Source organism: Eutrigla gurnardus (genome assembly GCF_963514095.1).
Source record: "Eutrigla gurnardus genome assembly, chromosome: 12".
In the NCBI taxonomy this organism is placed as follows: Eukaryota; Metazoa; Chordata; class Actinopteri; order Perciformes; family Triglidae; genus Eutrigla; species Eutrigla gurnardus.
Genome location: NC_139926.1, coordinates 24,156,601 through 24,180,221, shown reverse-complemented (window position 1 = coordinate 24,180,221; position 23,621 = coordinate 24,156,601). Strand labels below are relative to the sequence as shown.

General features: G+C 42.8%; 1 protein-coding gene across 1 annotated transcript in view; it reads left to right on the top strand.

Annotated features, from left to right (window-relative positions):
* Positions 1–2,311: 2,311 nt before the first annotated feature.
* Positions 2,312–23,621, top strand: part of ramp1 (receptor activity modifying protein 1) — a 38,821-nt gene continuing 17,511 nt past the window's right edge. Inside the window, exon 1 of the mRNA XM_084022700.1 lies at positions 2,312–2,450. Within this exon, the coding sequence (XP_083878826.1) occupies positions 2,393–2,450 (58 nt within the window). The 5' untranslated portion in view covers positions 2,312–2,392. The remainder of the gene's footprint in view (positions 2,451–23,621) is intronic.

The following is a 23,621-nucleotide window of genomic DNA, read 5'->3' as shown; positions in this document are numbered from 1 at the left end:
CGTGTTTTGAGCGTTTCTTAAAACTATAAACAGAAGTTGACCCGTCGGTGCAAAGCAGCAGGAAGCGTTCAGACAAAACCTGTAAATGAGTGTTCAAGCGTGTGTGTGTGTGTGTGTGTGTGTGTGTGTGTATGTGTGTGTGTGTGTGTGCGCACACACTAACAGAGCAACAGTGAAAAAAGCTGAAAGTGCCTTTAAGAAGCTATGAAGGAACTTTTTGGAAATTAAATGTTTGTTATTTGTCAGCAGCTTTAAAATAAAACCTGACAACAACAACAACAACAACAACAACAACAACAACAATAATACTGAATATCTTTCCCTTACTTCCGTGTCATTCCATAGGTTTCACTCCGGTTCTCCACATTCCTTCATGAGGTTCTCTGGACTCACGTCTCCTCCGGACCTCTCCGGACATTTGGTGAGCAAACCTTTGATCCTTGTTAACAGACTCTCCCCTATATTGTTTCTCCTTTCCCTCCCTGCACACCTCCTGCTGTACGTTTACTCTCGGTTGCCATGGAGATGAGGAGGCAGACAGGCAGGCAGACAGGCCCGGCTGGGGTTTAAATGCCAGCAGGCCTGCCGAGTGGGAACCTGCAATATCAATGCTATGGATTATTAGAGTATCATGTATCATCAGTGGGTTATGGTTTAATGATGATTGCTTGTGTTAATCTTTGCCCTCATAAAAATAAATGGTTTCTAAAGGAGCAAACAAGATATAACTCATTAGAATAAACAAAAATATGAATACACATGAAGGATACTTAGGAAGTAATAATACAGGCATGTCAAGAACATAAATATAGAAATTACAATAAAATATTATAAAGATACTGACGATAAACATAGAATATATGAATATATGTAGAATATGATTACACCGACATCGGCTCATGAATAAAAACCTTCAGGAGATCCTAAACAAACAGATTAAAATCTGTAATCATCGTCACAAAATATATCAACGTCTGATTTCATACTCAGATGAGTCGTATGCAACCTTTCAGTAATATCATATTTCCAGTTGATATAGATGATGATGTTCAGTCTGCGGTTCAAACAACTTTTAACTGTGAACATCTTCATCATATCTTCATCGTCTGCCGAGCATCAAAAATAACGGAACAGCTTTAATAAGTGATAGTGTCCTGATAGAATGCATGTAATAATCCATCACCGTCATATATAAAGAAATTATGAAGGAAAACAAGGTTACACAGCATTAAAAACACCAACAGGTTTAACCCAATGAACGATGAAACCCATCCAGGTAAACTCGCCTTGTAACGCCCCGGATCACCGCTAGATGGCGGCGTCGAACAACTCCCGGCGTCCTCTCACACACACACACACACACACACACACACACACACACACACGCACACACACACACGCACACACACACACACACACACACACACACACACACACACACGCACACACACACACACACACACACACACACACACACACACACACACACACTCATTGCACCTGTCTTCAGGTCCGCGCCGCAGCTGGACCGCACTACTTTTTCCACATTCCCATGTCACACATGACGCGTATTGAGCCCGTTAACCTGAACATGATGTGGATTCATGGATTGGTGTTTCGTGAAAAGTTGTATGTGGAGTTGTAGAACCTTTTATGTATCCTTACACGTTTCTATCTCTTGGTGACACCAACCTTTCCTAACCTGAACCATCTACATCCTCAGATCTGTGTTTTCTCACTAGAACACTGACGTCAACATTTCAGGCCTCGTTCGGCTGCATTCGGTTACTTGTGTTTGTTTATTTGTGTGTTTAGTTTGTTGATTCATTCAGTGTCATAGCCCCCCCCCCTCCTCCCTCCCTCCCCGCGCTGTAATTGCGAGGTCTGGGTCCCCGCCGCTCCCCCACACACAGCCGAGTGTCCTCGCGGAGAGTCGCGGTGAACCCTCCTCCTCCTCCTCCTCCTCCTCCTCCTCCTCCTCCTCCTCACACACAGCCCTCCACCGCTCCGCCGGTCCCAGTCTGGCGCGTCCCGTTGCGCACAGCGGCGTTCCCACCGCTGCGCACACACTTCTCAGGCGCGCTCCGGATCTCTGTGGCGAGGAAGCGAGATCTGCAACTTTACGAGTCGGTATGCTTCACGTGTGGATGCCTGAGGGTCGGTGACAGGAAGTCTCGGGGGAGTTCGGGTACAGCAGGACGAGCCGTGGTCCCCCCCCACCCTCCACGGTTTGGCGCATGGTGGTCCAGCAGGAGGATTCTGGACCGGACGGACGTGTTTCATGGATTTCTTCCCCCTGCTGTCACCTGTGATGTTACCTTTCACTCCCCCCTCCACTCCACTTCACTTCCAGTCCAAACTTCAGTGAGCGGATCGCGTTGAGAGCGACAGGATGGGATCGCAGACCGGAGCGGCTCTGCGCAAACAGACGCTCCTGTGGTTCATAGCAGGTGAGTCTGCTTCATGAAGATGTGGGGAAAAGATGGTTCGACTTCAACTTTAACCTCTGGAACACAAGAAAGGTCATGAGATGACCGAAACAGATGATGAGATGAGATGAGCAGCTCCACAATATTAATATATTTTAACCTACAGGGGCTTAATCTCGCATTACAAGCAAGTTTGATGCAATATTGTGCTTGAGGTCTCAATAATTATACATAAATAACTTTGTTGTGTAGATAGAAAAAATCATACTTACCCTCATTATCTAACCTTTGCTTTTGTTGTATGATATGATATCACGTTTGTTTTAGGATTAATGGAGGGACCTGCCTCCAATCTGTGTTAAAACTGGAGTGGATATAATACACTAACTGTACTTCAATCTATTGACAGCAAGAGAAATTAACTTTATTCTCAGCAACAAAGACAGAGATTTGAATAGCTGTGTATTATTTATTTATTCTTCTCAAAAATCCATGAAGAACCACGACACCCACTCACTATTTCACTTACAAGTCAACTCTTTCATTCCGGTTTTTTAGGGTGACCCCAAACTAACCTGTTTAGGTTTTATTTGATGTATTTATAACATGAAGCTGGAGGTGGCTAATAAAGTTCCTTACATAAGGTCAATCAGTCGTTGCTGCTGCAGTGTTCCAGTAGATTAGTGTGAAAGGTGGCTGTAGATGAAGATTCTCCCGTTGGAGTGGAACTGATGTACTTGACTCTGCAACATTTGTGCAATCATGTAATATCATCAGGTTATTATCAGGTCATTGCAAGCAAGCTTTCCATGAAGATGTTCAATTCAATGACTCCATTAAAGCTGAGATGGAGGGCGCTCAGTTGGACGGGAAATGAAGGAGTTAAAGGGCAGCTGACTTCTACTACAGGAGATTAAGGTTCAGAAAGTTAAGAATTTATAATTCATATTCAATCACAGATCACATGTTTTATTGAAAAACAATCAAATAATGTTAAACAAGAAGATCAGGAATCCTATAGGCTCATATATGGTTGCATAAATACACTTTTTTGTATTATTTATTTTCTAAATCAGGCTCTATTTTTCAAGTCACTCGTAATTATGTTTCCGATTATCGTGATATTTCACCACGCTCGATTTTTTTTTTATCTCGATGCGCGATAAAATCCTGTATCGTCCCATTTTTCTGTGTCAATTATTAAAATTATTAAATTAACATCATTATGAATACCCACTCATACAGAAAGCACAATGAGACGTAACGAAACAAAAACTAATCTCCGTTAGCTGATCCCGTCTTATCTTTTCTCCATTCCGGTCTCATCTCTTTCTCTGCTGCACAAATATAACCACAGCTCATGTAATTTCATCCGTATGACATTCAGTTGACTTCGGTGCGTCCCCAACCTCTAACACCGACGCTCACCGCTAAACGCTTCCCCCTCGGCTGAACCGTAACGTGAAACTCATCCTCTAACCCCAAACTAAGCGTTGTGGAGCCTTGCAAAAAAAAAATGCACTTTGCGTCTTCGCCTTTTGGTCGTCCACTTTATGGGAAAAAAAGAAAACGAACACTTGGTTGAGACTATGACGCACTTCGATAAAGGTGTTCAGGCGAGCCTCCTCGACTCGTTGCCCTTTGTTTCCAGTTACAAAGGCTTCATGTAGGAGTTCTATATTTACAGAGAGAAAACGTTATGACTCATCACAGCAGCACCAGGTTGCCTCATTACCGGCTCAACACCTCAAACAGCAAAGTTTTACTCTTTAAATATATATATTTTTACAGCATTTCATTTCCCAAGAGCCCCAGAATAATAAGTATGCCCGTTCGGATGGCTCATTTAAAACGTAGTAGTCCTTTTTATTCCAATAATCTACTTTAAAAGACTTGATAGCGGACTTTATTCAATAGAGATCAGGAGTTCACACAAATCCAAATAACCTCGATGCCATCGAAGTCATCTGTCCCACGACAGAAGGGATTTTTCATTTTCTCCGGGTCGGTGAACACAACACGGATAAAGTGAAAAAGAGTTTCTGACTCTTTTTCCGCAGACGTGGAAGGACTGACACCGAGAGACACTTTAATCCTCTTCCCCCCTTCTGACACCATCGTCTTTCATCCGACGGCTCAAGATTAAATTTGAATATTTCACACACAACAAGAGCGACTCGCTGGACGGTAGTTAAAAACGAAGAAACGGAAGTACTTTAGGAACGACTCGGGGGAAAACATCTGGCAAGTTTGACTGGAATGATATCCTGTTCATCAAAATGGTGTAGTAAAGTGTGAGGGGGGTCATGGGACGTTGTAGTACATAAGTCTCGAACAAACTTTTAATCAACATTCTTTATTCTTACACTTATTAAAAGAAAAGCTCAAGTTGATTAATTTGGGTCTGGTGGGTTCAGAATCTACTAAGCTTTCAGAAATCCAGCTGCTTTAAAAGGAGAGCTTCAGATTCTTTCAAGTCTGAGAGAATAGCTGTAACAGCTAATATTCAGTAGAATGAGTAGTGGGTTTCTTCGTCCAAGCAGGAACAAAAAAACAACAAAACACTAAAAAAAATATAGATATTTTGTTGTAAAACGCAGTCACATTGCAAGACACTAACTGAATTTGGGTAACTGACTGCTGAAGCCTCGTATCAGTTCATATCTTCACTTTTCCGTCACATTGGGAGCACTAAAAAAAACACCCAACAATTCAACTTTATTTATACAGCACCTGTAAAAACAGAAGTTTACAGTTTGACAAAGCAAAGCAGAGCACATAAGAATCCTTACACATATAAATATACACATCAAAAGAGCAAGATAAAAAATGAGATAAATAGACAGAAATACATAAGATGAAAATAAATAAATGAATTAAAATGAAATTAGAAAGACAACATATTACACATTATCACCTTATGAATGCATTCATTTGGAGTTGTGTTTGTGCTCACTGAGATTCACTCTCCTTTTATCTCTGTTTTTGGTCTCCACCAACTCCTGAGGGAAATATGTGGCTCTCTTGCTGTTAAATGCTGCCCTTTGTTTACGAGCTAGATGCCAACTTTGTTCATCTGCTGTTTGGTGGTGCCAGACAGGTAGTGTGCGGTGGCTTTTATGAGCTTTTTCCACTTAAATTCGCAGTAAAGTCGCCCTGTGAAGGTCTCACTTCTTGGCTTATGACAAGAAAGTATTGTGTTCAGATGGGATCCTTTTGTAGTCCCGATAGTTTTTTCTCAGCGGTGAAAAGTCAAGGACAGGAGATGAGATACAGGCTTCCCGGTGATGAAATGCTACGTTTTTGCTTGAACAGATAAGTGTTGCATCAGTGCAGATTGGCCGACTGTTTATCAGAAAATAACAAGGAGATGTTGCAGTTGGCTGACATCCTGCAGCACCAGCAGGCTTGTATTTATTTCTTTTTAACAATGTGAGAAAGCACCAGGCTCTCTGTCTCCGTTCTACTTGGGCAGACGACTAGCATGTCTTTCTGACGTGAAGGACTCGAGGGGACGTTTGTACGAATCCTCATAAATCAGTAGAGAGGGGTGAGTCTAACAAGACACAGGGAGATAAATGAGGTGGGCGGGGCTGGATAGAGAAAGTTAGTTTAATCGTACATAAATATATGTGTCTGTTGTACATAGTGTGTGTTACCGTGTGTGTGTGTTGACATCCTGTGTGACGGACCCGCCTACTGGACTTTCAGCTAATTAGATAGATGGTGAATGATGGATGATCAAAGCCATGATAAGTAAGCACGCTCCCCTTTCATGGAGCTGTTTTATGTATAATATGGGATCACTTGCCTCATATGCTTCCTCTCACAGGACTATGTCTCTCTTTTCATCAATTCTCCCCCTAGAAATAAAATATATGTGTTAAATAAACAATGTATTGCTTCATCCACACACCAAAGGAAAGCATATTGCTATTGCAAGAGGAGTGAAAACTTTGTTTGGCTCATTTTCTGTAACAAGTAGCATAAGGATCCTTTGCTATCTAAATAGCGGACAGCTAGCTTGTTAGCTATCTTGCTAATACCGCTTTTATTTCAGAGCACAGACTGTATATAAGAAGTAGACGTGTGTTGGTTTGTGGACTACAGTTTTTTAAAGCCTCGAGTTCGGCATTTTGGCCGTCTCCATCTTGAACTCTGGCAACCAGTGAATGGAAGTGACCATATTTGGACTGTGGAGGAGTGAAAGATGGATCTGACGAATACGAGCGGCAATCTTACTGGATCTGGATTCTGGTGTGAAGCTGCTAACAAAGTTAGCTTCATAAGTCAAGGTCAATTTTACAGTCATCGTAGTAGCTAACTGCAATGGTAGCGTGGTAGCGACACCGTGGTAGCGACACCGTGGTAGCGACACCGTAGTAGCGACGGCGTGGTAGCGACGCCGTGGTAGCGACACCGTGGTGGCGACACCGTAGTAGCGACGCCGTGGTAGCGACACCGTGGTAGCGACACCGTGGTAGCGACGCCGTAGTAGCGACGCCGTGGTAGCGACGCCGTGGTAGCGACGCTGTGGTAGCACTCTGTCAATCACAAGGTAGCCCCCCCCTCCCTAAAGCATCTGACTTCTTTTTACAATCAGAGGAGTCGCCCCCTGATGGTCAACAGAGAAAATGCTTTAATGCTTTAAGTTAAAGGCACTTCAGGATTGGCTTCACTTTTCAGAACCAGAGCTGGTCTAAATGTCCCTTCGCCTCAGTGAAACAAGTTACCCCAGGTCCTGCTTATCCACTCTGCTGGGGGCTTTCAGTGCTCAGTATATTGAAATCCTCCTCCAGTGCAGTTAGCTGCAGCAAAAATCAGTTTGCTGCACTCCAATCAATACGTATTCACCCGTGGAAGAGGCGTTCCTCGTTTTGCTTCAAAGGTCCAATTTCAAACCCTTTCGGAGCAGATTAGTGACCCCCGTAATTGGCGAGCCCTAGAAGCTGCTTTGTGTCTGTGTGCAGTTGTGAAGACAGAGGAGTTTCTAAGGGGTGCTGAGGGTTTCTGGCTGGCGTCGCCCTCGGCAACATGGACTCTGAACCACTCCTCCTAATTAGTTGTAGCTGGGTGGTAATGCTGGAGGACACCAACGCAATAGTGACTCTTGTCACTATTGCTTTCTAAATTAATAAAACACCCATTGTGTGTGTTTGGATCGTGATCACACACACACACACACACACACACACACACACACACACACACACACACACTCACACACTCTTAGGTCAATTATTGCAACCTACTCAGCAAACAGAAGATTGCTATTGAACAATTATGCACAACTGTAGATGGAAACATACGTTCAGTGATGGATCGTTTTTAATGTTCAATATAAAATTTCGTCTGTAATTTTTCCATCGTCCAACTACAGCACAGTAAAGTTAAGGTTACATTGTGAACATCATCTGAAAGCTTTTGGTGTGAATCACAATTAGCATAAATCCCTCCACCACATTAAGACACCAAGACCTTGAGAAGCACCGTAGATGAAGTCCTGCTGTGGTTTGGTATTTAAAGCTTTTGACATTTGAAGATTTTTCTTTTTTTTTTGCTGATAGCAAACACTTCTAGTGTAGAAGCTGCTCAGAAATCTAATATATCTAGGGACGCCATACATCTCCGTAATGACCTCAGTCCCCATAAACCCATTTTTCATTCACATATATTAAGGTCAGAGGTCATGGGACTCATTTGAAAATGATCATGCCAGTTCAACTTTGGAGCATTATTAAGCATCCTTAATTGGTACCAAAGGATTCCCTAATGGTTTTATAGTCTCATATATATATATATATATATATATATATATATATATATATATATATATATATATAGCTTTAACACTGAGCCTGTCACTGCCTCTCAATGATGGCTCCCTGGCTCCCTTTTACTTCATAAAACTGACTAAAATGACAATTTATTGGTAACCATTTGTCGCCCATTTGCCATCTGTTGTACTGCCTATCTTCTCCCATTTCTCTATCATAAGACGAGAAACTATGAACATAACTCCTTCTCGTCCCAGACATCGGCACAGAGCAGATTTTACAGCCCATTAATCTGGAGCGCTGCGCTCATACATTACATTTAACCTCACATAACGGTGACATAGAGAGCCTGTCGCAGCGACTCACTCGACCAGTGCATCAGCCTGGAATTTCTTCTGGAATTTTGTTGCTTTTCAGCTTTATGGGAAAAAGCAGACGATGACACGATGAAAAGTGGCCCCTGACATCACAGGAGCTTGTGTCACGTAGTCACTTTCACCGAACCAGAATGGTCAAATGGTTCCACGTTGGTATTTATAGCAACGACCTGAGGCGCGGGAACATGTACATACTTTACTGCTGTAGTCGGGAGATGTGTCTTACAACCACGGTCGTGTGTTGATGGCCGCTCGGCTTCTCGGCTGGAGGCTCGTTCACTTCTGCATCCGACTGTAGCGTCAGCAGTTTGAGTCCCGTAGCTGCTGGGAACACAACAAAAAGTGGGTAAAAGTAGTCAGAGATGGATTCCTACATTACTTTTAAAGCCAGACAAGACCTTGGACGACTCTGTCAGTTCGTACATTTGCTTCAGACTGAAGTATCTCAACATCTTTTGGATAGATTGCCTTGACATTTTGTCTGACTCCTTAATCTTCTGACTTTTACCTCAGGCGCCATTATCAGCTTTCATTTTAAAGTCCAGAAGTGTCCACAACAGTATCTCAAAGGTATGTTTCCTATCGTCAGTTTACAGAGACCGAGAGGGAAAGTATTGCTAAGACATTTCATTTTGTGGAAACCAGAGGTTCGTTGTATTTATATTGCTGTACTTATCTGGTATTATATGGTATTTTGATAAAGTATGCTACATATGATGCATATGTATTGGATTAAGTACATCTAAGGTAGCTCTTTGGTGTGATTGCAGGAAAAAGAGCTCAATCCTCCACCAGGTTTCACATAATAAATATGCTCTTTGAGGAAAAAGACTTGGTGGCATTCAGTCAGATACAGATTGTTTGAGGTCACTTGAACTTAATTCCTCCTTTTACAGCCTATTTATCTGAGGGGGAAATAAAAACAAAATAAAAAATAATCTTTTACAGCTGGGGTTCCACACTGAAACACTGATGAATTTGCCTTCCATCAGCATTTTTCGGATTATTCCTCTCTCTGCTGCCTAACGTACCAATTTACTGGAGTATCGAATGCTCAAATTGGACCAAATGAGAACGTATGCTGACGTTTGAATTCCAACGTGTAATTGCTGTTAATTTTGTGGGAAAACAAACATCAGGAAACTGAATATATGAATACTGCTGTGGCTCGTTTTCACGTTTTTATCAGTACAGAGATCCGCTGTTTAGCTGTGAACTCGTCCTCCACGTTCAGAAGCGAGACGGATCCCGGCAGCAGTGTGACGCCGCGTCCCTCTTGATAAATGAGAGCTTTAATCTCCACGGCGTGATCACCTGATTTCACGGCTCACGTATCTGTGACGGTCCTGCCTCGTATATCACTCTGACCTCAGGTAACGGCTCCGGCTGCTCGACCCGTACCATATTAACTGAATATCGTCTCTTCTCGACTCTCTCCCGGCTAATTGATCTCGCAGAAATAAGAGCTGTAACTAAATGAACGTCACTTCATTTCATCCTAAGGACTTTTTATTTAAGCAGCGAGTGGCTCCTTCACTCTCTCATAGTCCTAATTAGCAATAAAGAGGTTAATCTCCCCCTGTCAAGACTCCTCCTCCTCTTCTCTCCACATTAACCAGTTCCATAGCTGGTCACGACTGGTGTGTGTGTGTGTGTGTGTGTGTGTGTGTGTGAACTTGCAAAGCAGTAACCCAGATTTCACTGTCACGCCTCGGCGGCTAATGAGAGGCGCTGCTAGTGAGTGTGTGTGTGTGTGTGTGTGTGTGTGTGTGCATTGTTGTGTGTTTGTGTGCATGCCACTGTCCAATGTGGAATAAACCATTAGCAATTATCCAGGCGCCGTGGAGACATCACGTATTTCAGCACCTTAGTGGTTTAAACCACACACACACAAACACACACATTCACACACACACACACACACACACACACACACAGACACACACACACACACACACACACATGCATTGTTGGCATACTTGGCACCCACTCTCATACAATGGGAGACAACCTCACATAATGCGCACACACGACACACAAAGGGATACAGTCTCACACATCCCCCCCCCCCCCCCCATATGTGTGAACCCGTTCATGTGAAGCACCGACTGAATCAGACATGCTCTGCCACGTCACGGCCGTGCCCTTGAGCAAGGCAGCCGGCGGCGGCTAATTCGCCGTATTCAAGGCTTTAAATTGCATTTATAGAAACTGTAAGATATAAGGAGGGGGGGGGGACATGGAAACATGTAACTTCCATTATGATGTTCTCCCCTCTAACATTATGTGTCGGACGCTTTTACTACTTAACTTTATACATAATTAAGCATGTGGGATGGCGCCTTGCTCTCCCGGTTAGCCGGTAAACAGAAGGACCCTCGTGGAACACGTGTACGTTCATAAAATGTTAAACTGATCATGTCGGCTTAAGCTGCTGCACTTTTGGATGCCAGTTCAACTTTTAGAATAAATATGTAAAAATATATTAATTAAGTGCTTAAGATGAATGTCTTGGCAAACCAAAGGACGTTATAGAAAAATACAAAACATACTCACACGTTGCAGCCCAGGGTCTGTGCTCATGGTGTCCCCTGACGCCGGGATCGATGGGTTCTACTCTGTGGGTTTTTTTCGTGGAGGAAGGAGTCGTCTGTTGCATTTCGATGGGCAGCTTGAGGTTGCAGGAAGAGACGCAATTAGGTTTCCTTCCAACTTGATAACTTTGCATGTAAATGTGGCCAAACTGGATAGAATGCATTTGCAATGCAAATGTTTACATCTTGCATGAATTAGATTTTTTTTCTCTCATCCAGACAAGAATATATGTTTTGTTATATTTTAGGTGGAACAGGGAGTGAGTCAAGTAGAGCCGTCCCTAAGCGTGCATTGGAAATGCCATTATTCTAATCAACAAACTGCATTTGATTGCTTTTTGTTCTCCTATACACTATTTTGACGACCCTTTCATAAAATAATGAATGTTCTGACTTTGATTCATAAGATTGATAATCCAACCTGCTGTATATCTCTCAGTTTCTGCAGCTGAAGGCGTTACTTTATGTCGTGTTTCATTGAGTTTAATGCCTCGACAATCATAATCATGGAAAAGCATCTCCCAGATGGATTATTCCCTGTAAACGTTCGGAGGAAGAGCGACTAAATGGGAACATCCACATTTATCTCCCGATCTGTTAACTTTACACCTCCGCCAGTCGGCTGGAACTTCTAAAAGATGTATCAGCCGCTTCACAGGCGTGTAATCGGAGGCCGGTTAGCATTGTGTGGACAGATTCCAGCTGTAATCTGAACATCGGAGGAGAATTTTAAACCACCGGGGTGAGGAAAGGGAAAGACTCAGTTGGTGGCGTGCAGACGGAGAATAGGAAAGCAATATGTGGCAGCGGTGGAGTTTCCCATTTAGTCCCAGTGGGAAAGTAATGGGAGGATATGAGGAGTTATACATGAGGGCCCTTTACTTGCATGCGTTATAAACACCGAAGCAGAAGCATCACCTCCCTTTATAGTATGCCTCCTTTTTTTTGTCATTTTCACGCTCTCCGCGTTCAATGAAATCACACGTTCGCACGCTGTTTTTACTATCTCGCCTCCCGCCGCTTACCCCCTTCGGTAAAGTGATGTCACGCTGCTTTTGCAAATACGCCGGTGTTATTGCTGAGCCTAAATTAGACGTCGTTAATGCCATACAAGCCTTTTTGTCTCCGTCTTTCTCATCCTTTTGTTCTTTTTTTTTTCCGGTGGCTCTTAAGTGCTGCTGGAAGCAGAAATAATATCTTTTCCTCTGATGTAATTATGGAGAAAAAACAACATGTGTTTGTTTTTCCTCTTTACGTTTTGTGTTTTCACTGCGGATTTTAAAAGATTTGAAGAGGCAAACTGTCATTGTGATGAGTGTTAGAGCACAGTAATCATTCACTGATTGCTTTACCGAAAAGTAAGGTTTAATTTAAGATTTAATCCAAAGTTTGAAACAAGAGAGAGAGACGGGGACTAAAGCTGAGGCCCTTCGACAGGAATGTGACCCCGAAGAACTCCCCGGTATTAAACCGGATACTTGGACTAAACAACAAAAGATGAAGGGAGATTTACGCCCCCATTTGGTTTTAGGGCAGAACAGGAGAACAGAGAATTCAGTTGAGAGGCTTCTGTGTCTCACCTCGACATACTCTCACTTCCTCTACGAGCACCTGAAGCACACAGCAGGGAGGGAATAAATCACAGCCCCACCATTAAAAACATATCGTAGAAGACGATTTTCCTATTTCCAACGCATGTTCTAGAAAAGTAATATTTCACGCAGCTGGCAGAAAAGTGAAGGGCGGGTCCATCTGCGTTCTTTTCGGTTCAGCTCAACGGAAACTCCCAAGCGGTGACGTCGGTCATCGGAATGAGGTCGGGAATGACGCTAGCTATGCTACGTTTGGGAACTGATGGAAGGGTTTGTCCCCTATGTTTTACATCATCCTGACATGAATTTTCATTTCGTCTCATGCCACTGAATTAAAGAATGTATATGTTAGCTATGCGTTAGCATGTAGAATCCATCAGGCCACATGGGGAAATGTTTAAAGAAGGGCTTCATGGGAAAATATAATTTTGCTGCTAAAGCCAAAATGTGATTGTTTGTATTTAAATACATAGTCTGATATAAAAAGCTTAAATAATAATATTTCTCCAGCGTGACGTGGCGGTCAGAATCCAGCTGTTTACAGTTACACTGATGTGAGAAAAGTCATTTTAAAAACATGAGTCATGGGGAAACTGGATAAAATAATGAAATGACACTCAAACAGCAGCAGCAGCTCCGTAATTACACTGTCGGCCACCGAACGTCTCCACCGCAGCGTTGGAGTGGATGAGTGGTTCGTTCTGGCAGCAGCGTTACGACACAAACTCACCCCAAACATTTCCCATCAGCAGCGTGAGCTCAACTTGTTTGATCCTGTTTTACGTAATCATGCTTACAGAAGTCTGAACGTCATTCCAACAGTCGAATTAAACTCGTGGTGGACTGAGGAGGATTTACTGCATCTTCTAGAAATGATTGTACGTCATTTTGTTAAAGTCTTCACTTTTATCAATGCTCTCTGTTCAGTAACCTTTGATGTGAATTCAGACTAATTCACTGAAAACTGAAGTCTCTCTCTCCCTCTCTTTCTCCCTCTCTCTCTCTCTCTCCCCTCTCTCGCTCTCCCTCCCCCCCCCCCCCCTCTCTAAATGGTCCTGACAGGCCTGTATAGCCCTCCGTGGCCTCGCCAGCCTTTTGCTCATCTCCAATCAAACCTGCTCCGACACAAACGATCTGTGAACCGTTTCACCACATCAGACAAGATGCTGTGTGTGTGTGTGTGTGTGTGTGTGTGTGTATGTGTGCGTGTGTGTGTGTGTGTGTGCGTGCGTGCGTGCGTGCGTGCGTGCGTGCGTGTGTGTGTGTGTGTGTGTGTGTGTGTGTGTGCGTGCGTGCGTGTGTGTGTGTGTGTGTGTGTGTGTGTGTGTGTGTACTGTAGACACCCACGGTTCACTGAATAGGCTTTCCCCCCCAATTTAAAATCTTTAATCCAAAACCACTGAACAGAGAAGACAACAGATTCGAGCTGTTTTTTCCAATCTGTAACTCAAGATGTTTTAGTGCACATGCAGGGACAGTGTTGTACGAAAAAAAAAAAAGAAGACATTTTGAGAGCAAATCCCCGAGTTCGTGGACACCGAGCTCCAAATCTGCTCTCGCTGTCTCCTCCAGCTGTTTCCTCAGATTGCGAGCTCTCGAAGGAAGACCGCTCTGAAATCCAGCGATGCGATTCCTCTCGGGGCTCAGGACATCGATCTGTCCTCGCTGGCTCCCAGACCTGGTTGGGGGTTTATAAATCAGCCCCTCCGCGCCCCCTTATGTGCTCGCTATACTTCCGTACGTCGTCGCTGCTCGTTCTGTGCGTTTCCCAGTGGAAAGTCTGTTTCTAGAAGCAGCCAGTAGCTCTCACCAAGACATGCTCAGTTTACAGGCTTTACAATTCCTTCACTTTGACTGAAATACAGGGAAGTTAAGTTTGTTTTCCTTCTGTTGTTCCTCAACTTTTGGAGTTTGTACTTCTCATAGTCTTAATTCAAATCCAAACACAATTTGGAATTATTTTGCCTCCATGAGTGTTCAAGAGCACTTAGCAAAGAAGAATAACTCATAGTTAATTCGCTGTATTTATTGTATTATTTTTTCGAAAAGTATTTTTATTACTGGAGACGAAGACACAAAAACAGAATCCAAATGGAAAAAATTACTCCATGTTTCATATTTTCTGGGGGTGGGGGGCAGAACGGGAGTATTATTGAATGAAACAGAAAATAATCAAATAAAATCTATAAATTATACAAAATAAAATAATAAATTAATAATATTTACAACATAAGGAGTGACAAATATCAGTTAATATCAACCTTTGTCATCATGTCAAACCATTAATAGCTGCATGGAGGCATGCTAGTCCTCCAGACCAGCCTCACTTGTCCCGACATGGATTGGTCTGGAGTGCAGTCATGTGTTTAGGGAGAACTCTAATCTACCAGCTTAACATTCATACGTTATCTGTTACAACAAAACACCGTCCCTGTGCTCCAACCTTGACCCCAGAGCTCAAGTGGTCTCTTTGGTGCCCCAGATAGGAAGGAAACTAGCTTTGACTGTCATCAACATAATAAATAGGATATACATACAGACACACACACACACACACACACACACACACACACACACACACACACACACACACACACACACAGAGAGAGTACAATGTCTTTATTCTCCCTTAGAAAGCGTGTCCTGGTTATCTGCCGCCTGGTCTTCAGAGATAACGTGCCACTGTGTTGCAGCTCATCCTATTGTTGTTCGCCTCTTTATCTCCCTAATTGTGTGCTATTACCAGAGAGACCGGGTCGGGCCAGACCTGGATCTGGGCTCAAAGACCGCTCGCTGTAATGATTAGCTGCTGATGGATGGGACTCAACACCACAGAGATGGATATGGCAGGCACACAAACGCACCACCTCTTCAGTAATTGTCACAATGTATGGTGTGTGTGTGTGTGTGTGTGTGTGTGTGTGTGTGTGTGTGTGTGTGTGTGTGTGTGTGTGTGTGTGTCTGCTTGCAGTGTGTCATAAAGGAAACGCACACTGGCTTCACTCATCGTTATTCATTGAAGACGTGTGAGAAACATGTTTTCAAACCTGCAGTGTGTTGGTAAGCTAATGTATTAGTGTGTGTGTGTGTGTGTGTGTGTGTGTGTGTGTGTGTGTGTGTGTGTGTGTGTGTGTGTGTGTGTGTGTGTGTGTGTGTGTGTGTGAGAGAGATATATGCCGTGTGAAAGAAGCACTAATGAGGCTCAGCTGCAGATAAGTAATGTTTGCATAGCGCTTGTCAAGAGCAGACGTCACAACGGGTTTCACAATAAGAGAAACAGACGTAAAATAAAGGCACCAAAGTCGTCAATCAGTCGTTTGAATGAAAGTAAGCGGATGCTTCTTGAAGGAGTCCACAGCTCCGTTTGATATTGATACCGTTTTGACTGCAGAGTACCCGTCATCACCAGAAACTATCTCAGGAGATCAGTGGGGCAGGATAGATGAGTGAATTGGCATTTTAGAAGTAAAGAGAAAGAAGTCAAGCTCAGCATCCATGTCAAAGACACACTTATACGTCAGAAAAGCTCAACGTAATTACAGACACGTTTAAGGACAGACAGAAGTCCAGTTCTATACAGATGTTGAAAAGGTGTGAATGGATTTGTCTTTAAAGAGGTGAACTGTACTAAAACTTTGCTCCTTCCAGGTATAAGTACATCAATAAACAGGAGCCTCTTCAGGTCTATTATTTAACAGTTTACAAACAGTCTCCTTTTTTAAATTCATGTTCCGTTTGATCGTCTCTTGAAGAGAATAAAACAGAAATAGATTCAATATTGTACCTGAAAAACAATGGTGATAGTAATTCGAAGGGGTCCTGGATACTGTTTGCTTCCATTTCATTCAGGTTCTGAGAAGTGAAGCCAATGCTGAAGTGACTTAAAGCATGACCGGATGTTAATAAGCGGAGGTGGCTGAAATGATGGATCCATCTTTTGATCCTCTCAGATCTTCTCCTAGTATAACAGAGGCAGGACAGTAGAAACGACTCTGTTTATGGAGACTTTAATGAGAAAATCTGTGTGAAGTCGTAAAGGTAGACAAAAATAGGACTTTGAAAACCGCCCATGTTTGTAGTTCAAAGGCAGAGAGATCGTGTGCTGTTTGAAGCTTTGTCACTTTTAAGTTTGTGTGTCTCATTTATTTTAATTTCCTTTTAAATGCAGTGAAAATATTCTGGAATGTTTTTATTCTAAGCTTTTCTTAGACGTCGGACGTACGTTATTCCGGAGGGATTTGTCAGAACAATTAGCTAACATAGCAGCTCTCTCTCCCTTTATCCCCGTCGTTTCTTCTTTCAGTACAACATCAATTATGAATGCACACATCGGAGGCCGACACGTCCTTGCAGCTGAATCCCTGTGATCAAAATCTCAATTACTCCCAGATTGTATTGATAACGAAGGATACCATGCAATCAGTTATTACTGTGCCTTGTTGCGTGGTCTGGATTTAATGTAGTTCCATAACACTTTTTCAAAAACAGTGCAAGCTCTCGGCCTACGGACGGAAACCTCTTCACTGTTATCAGGCCACTCGTACCTCCACTACAGCCATCTACAGATCTATATATAAATATGCACGGCCTCGGGCAGGGATTATCTAAGCACATCAAGTGTGATGATTATCAACACAGCCATACAGAGTCCATTAATCTCTATATTTTTCTGCTGTTTTTGTTTCACGTTATCTCCACTTATCAAATAATATTTACGCGCAGATAAATTAATGAAGTTAATGAGTCATCGTGTTTGCCCCTTTTTTTTTAATTATAGTCCACCAAGAAATCCAGGCCAGACTTCGACACTGAAGTGTTGTAAATTTGCATTATCTCTGCTGGCCACCAGGGGGCGACTCCTCTCTGGTTGTATAGAAGTCTATGAGAAAATGGTCCTACTTCTCTCTGCTGGCCACCAGGGGGCGACTCCTCTCTGGTTGTATAGAAGTCTATGAGAAAATGGTCCTACTTCTCTCTGCTGGCCACCAGGGGGCGACTCCTCTCTGGTTGTCTAGAAGTCTATGAGAAAATGGTCCTACTTCTCTCTGCTGGCCACCAGGGGGCGACTCCTACCAATGCTAGTTAGCTACTAAGATGACTTTAACACTTAGCTGTAAAGTTGAATTATGAAGCTAACTTTGTTAGCAATTTCACGCCAGAATCCTGATTACCCAGTAAGGTCAGATCCACCCGTTGCTCCTCCACAGTCTAAATATGGTCACTTTCTTCACCAGTTGCAAAAATCCCAAAATGGCGACGGCCAAAATGCCGAACTCGAGGCTTCGAATCCGTAGTCCACAATCGGTGACTACGTCCACTTCTTATGTACGGCCTATTAGCAGAAAATGGACGCTCAGACTGTCGTTGTACAGAATCATATTTCCGCTGCAATACTTGAGTGAGTTTATATATCGATACCAAGCAAGAAACATTTCCACACGCAGTTGGCTGCGTCTTCTTCACAATCGGCCGTTATTATCTTAATTGCTTGGCTGTATCACATCTGAAGCTGCTCTTTACTGGTGGAGTGGATGCTATAATTGCTTCCTCCTTCTTCTGCTCTCTTAATACAAAAAACACATAATTATGATGTTTAAGAAAAGGCTTCTCTTGTTTTCGCCGTCTCTCCGATCGTTATCCTTGTCGCTGCTGAGAGCTACATGGATGTGATTCAGACATCTTTTATGATTACGTGTCTTAATGGCTTTTTTTTTACTATTTTTCTTGGCTTCACGATAAAGAGGTCGTACCGTAAAGTGATGTCAGAGCAGGGCCGATATATCGGTTACTGGTGATTAGACCAATTACCTTCATCCAAAAGTCAGCGCTCCACCCGATGACCCACTTCTCATAGCCGACGCTGCATTTGTTTGTGTTTGCGTGTCTCCACACCGATCTTCAACCCGACCAGGTAGCTGCAGGCTGAATCCAAATCCGGTGGCTTCTATATATGCAGCCTCTCAAGGACCAATGACACATTGCAGTGAAGCACGCTCTGGGCTTTAATAATAACACTACGAGCAGCTGGGAGGCAGAGTGGCTTGTTAAGTTTCACGGCCACCTCAAGTCGCCGTGGCGACGATGGAGGAATCGTGTTGTGGGAGCTGAGCTCTTACGGGGGATAAATTGCTAATTTGAAGGTTTCTTTTAGAGGGAAATCTTCCTCCGTCTGTCTATCTAATTCCGTGAGTGTCTGTTTTCAGGGACGTTTAAGTGAGAGTCCCTCCCCCGGGTCTCCAGATGTCCGGTTAGGTGGAGGAAAGAATTTGTTAGTGTGTGTACGTGAGCGACGGCGCTGGAGGTAAAACTGTAATACCGTGTAATGGCGGCAGCTGATGCCTTCGCTACTGGCTGGCGTTTCCTCTCCGCCAACTCATCAGATATGCTTGGCTCGGGGAAGCGTGAGAATGACTCGCTGTAGTCGAGCTCATTCGTGTCAAACTGAGATAAACATAGGATACATGTCAGTAGTTCACTAGGGTTGTGTTTGGTTTCGTCTCCTCGTAATCAGATGTAGGAATATAAAAGACATGACACTTTGAATTTTGTAGCCGATAGGTTGAGGAAAATTGTTTTTTTGTTGTTGTTGCTTGCATTGCCTCCTAATTAATTCATATTTATGCAGCACAGTTGAGCACATTCTCAGGAAATTGGTTTATTGATCACTGTGCTTGTTGAATGAAATCATGTAATTGCTTGTAATACATCATTGTTGTGCACATTTGCATTGTTTTGCATGTTAATAGGTTGCAGCCCAGAGAAAGCACTGCAGCTGTCGACCATGTGAGACTATTTCAACTTTTATCACACAAGTCAGAAGACTTGAAGCCAAAACATCTCTCGATCACACCCTGGTGGCTGGTTGCATTATAGGTCATAAGCCCCGCCCCCCTCCACGCTAGCAGATATGGAAAAAAAAAATCAAAGCATAAATATATTTTTCCTGAAGATGGTTTCCGTCATTATTTTACTGATGTAAGTTCAAGTGTTATCGAACCTAATTAAATGAAAATTGCCACACAAAAAAAAAAAACATAGTGTGTGTGAATGCACACGCTAGTATGATTTATAATATGAAGGACAAAAGAAAACCATGTTACGCAATACATCTGGAAACATTATGGAACACTTTGAATACAACATGAAGACTTTTTAATTAATAAAAATACAACAAAATAGAATTGTTTGAAAATTAACAATTGAAATAAAACTGTGGAAGCAATCACCACATTCTCCGTTCCACTTATCTTACATAAAAAAGGTCCAATGTGCCCGAATTGCATCACATGAAATCGCCATTACAGATTAAAATCTGGTTCAGGAGTTTCAGAGGATTTTTCTGTTTAAATGCTGTTTAAAAATCATCACAGTGAAAAATGGGTTCAAAACCTTTTTCACCAAGACGTAGATTTTTTGACCACTACGTTATGCTAATAATGCATCTCGTCACTTTGAAACCATGAAACCACATCCAAATTTAAAATGGAGATAAAGGGGAAGATAAAAAAAAAGAACCACTGGAGATGCCTTTTAAAGAACTGACTATAAAATGGGAGCGTGTCCTGATTTTTTGCGGTGTAACAGCTGGAAAGAGAAATATGCAAAGTCAGATCATCCAAAGTGCGAGGAAGACTTTTCCTGAGTGTGAACATCAAACGGACAAAAGTTTGCACGGGAAGAGCTGAAATGTCAAATGTGTGGGTTTAAAAAAACATTGCATAAAAGTAACTTTACAGAATCTAAACTGAGCTGTCACATTGGTGGGAAGAGAAAGGGAGATATATATATATATACTACTCCGTGAACGGAGATGATTCAATGATTCATAGCTGGAAATTGTTTAAGAGTCGAGGATGAGGGTGTTTGGATGTTTGATCGGTCGACGTGGCAACGGAGGTGAAAAATAATTCAGATCAAAAAGCCAAACATGATTTCCTTCTCTGTGAATCATCTGTGAGAAAACGACGACAGAGAGAGAGAGAGGATGACGCTTCATCTGATCCGGCTGCCTAATTAGAGTAACCTTCGACCTCAAACACCTGTCTGTGTGTCGCTTTCAAACCAGCGACGTCATCCGTGACTCAACAGTCTGCCGCTCCTGTCTGTCCTCGGCGAATCGGATGCCAGAACAGCTGCTGCAGACCAGGAGCAGGGAGAGGTCATTATATCTGAGGCAGCTTATAGTCGAGTTTAATTTGAATTCTGCTCTTATTTTCATAGATATTATTCCTGTCTGTTATGACACATTTCTGAGACGTGGGCAGCATCTCCGCAATGAAGTCGGAGCAAATAAAACAGCATATGTTAGACTATAAAAACAGATTTATCTTTGGTGGGAACTTGAAATACAAGGTAAAGAATTGTGCTGGAATGATTTGTGCAATATTTTACGACAGTGTTTTTTTGTTGACTATGTGATGTTGTTGGAATACTTTTTTAAAAGGATTTATTTATTTTAAACTAGAATTATCGCCTCGTGGTTGAATGCCTGAATTCTTGAGTTATGGCCTTCGTCTCTCAAATAAGGAATTTAAAACTGTTTGTCCCAGATTCCAGCCATGTCAGTAGAAGATTCACATAATTGATAGTTATGGGATGACGGGACGTTGATGTTGACATTTATATGTATATCTGGAATGACGAAGGAAAACTATAGGTCCAATCTGCTGTAATCATTTCATCATGTTGATGATTGTCAGTCTGTGACATTGAGATTGGAAAGTGAATGAAAAATAGGCAGGATTTATAAGCATCTGCTCCTTCTCAATGAATTCACTTTCTGAATGAATCTGATTTATGATTGTTTTTTCTTTTGCAGTATGTTGAGATAAAAATAGAAAAAAAAAATATGTAATGATGGGATGGTAGTATCGTTACACTGCGTTGTTGGGAATCAGGGTGGAACTGGAAATGAGAAGGAGTTCTATATCACAGGTGCAATGTGAACGTCTTATTATATATATAAGATTTAAATTGGGGCCTATCTCTCAAGGTGTGTAACAGTCGGCAGGGGAAATAAATACTCAACATTGGAATGGGATCTGGGGTGAAAGTGAAAGAGGTTGTTGGCGATGATTAAAGTCACAGGATGGACGTGGAAAATAATCCCAGGAATAAGAAAGTCCCTCCTTTTAGTCTTAGTATGTCTGCTTCATCACAGCATCATCAAGCTGCACTTTAACGTGAGCTTTCATCTCTTTTTATCGAGCATCCCCCGATGTGTTTACTGCAAAGGAACACGTTAGAAATTCATAAATAACTTATTATTTCACTGCATATTTGGTTGCAGTTGTGGGTCGGATCGACTCCGGCTTGTAATTAAAACTATTTTCCATTGCAAATACACGCTGCGACTACAATCAGATCATAGTCCCGGCCCTAATTGGAGATCTGTGAGGGTGAGCAGAATAAAAACAGCTGGTTAATGAGCTGCTTCCCAGCCGCGTCTATAATTAACATATTTGTCTTTTAACATAACCTTAGTTGGAAAAAAACACCCAAATTGGTTCGTGCAGAACAAAAAAACACCAGACAGACTTGAGCTTCGTTCCATCTTATGTTTCGGTTCTCATGAGAAAAAAGTTTGAATGTTAAAATAAAGACGTCTAAAAAAAAAGTACATGATTGAAAGAATGCAGAGTCCAGTTCCAGAGATCCCCCCCCCCCATCTTTATTTAGACCCTCACTCCGTCCCTCCGTGCTCACTTTTAATACGCATGTACCTGAATCTTTCATGGCAGCCCCCCCCCACGGCGGCAGCTTGCGTGTTGAACATCCTGTGCTCGTCTCCGTGTGTTTCCGAGCGTCTCGGCGGCGTTTAAAGTCACACATAACCTCGGGCGCCGCTGCTTTGGAAAAGCTCCAGATATGATTACCAGTAATAGCTGGCGGTGTGATGGAACGGCAGCCGAGCAACAGCTGTCAAAAAAGCTGTTTGTGTGTGTGTGTGTGTGTGTGTGTGCGTGTGTGTGTGTGTGTGTGTGTGTGTGTGTGTGTGTGTGTGTGTGTGTGTGTGTGTGTGTGTGTGTGTGTGCGCAATATGTAAATATGGGCTTTGAGGCGTTCAAGAGGGCAACGTGTGAGAGGAAATACATGTTTGTACGCAGCACTGTTGGTCTCTGTGAAGCTCTTAGTTTAGTTTGTTGAGCATCCTGGATGATGATGATGATGATGATGATGATGATGATGATGAGAGAGCAAACCATACTATAAATAGATAAATCGTCCAGTTCCATCGGACACACACACACACACACGTACACAACACATAACCGCACATAATTTACCCCCTTAGCTGCTGAGAGAGCAGTGCATTCTGGGAGACTCCCCGCAGAGAGGAGACAGGAGGCAGCATGCGCCAGGTCAAAGGTCATCCGTCGTCTGCTGAGTGCGCCATCGGCTTCAAGTGCTTTTTCTTGTTCTATGTAGATTATTTCACCCGACGGGTCGACTTGTTTGTGTTTACAGACGCGGGTCGAGTCCGGTTCAGTCCGGTTTATATAGACCAGCTTTTTGGTTTTTGTTTTGTTACATAGATAACGTGTAATATATATGATATTACAGCGAGATTGTGATCCAAAAAGGGTGATGTGAACATCAGCTCCAATGAAATTGATGAAAATGATGCAGGAGGTCCAAACCCAGGTGCATCAGCAGCATTTGATATGTGGGGGGGTCCTGTTTAGGTCGGGGGTCTGGTTCCCTTACCCCAACTCCAACCCTAATCCCAACCCTAACCAGAACCAGAACCCTAACAACAACCCCAACTCCAACCCCAACCCTAACCAGAACCAGAACCAGAACCCTAACAACAACCCCAACTCCAACCCCAACCCTAACCAGAACCAGAACC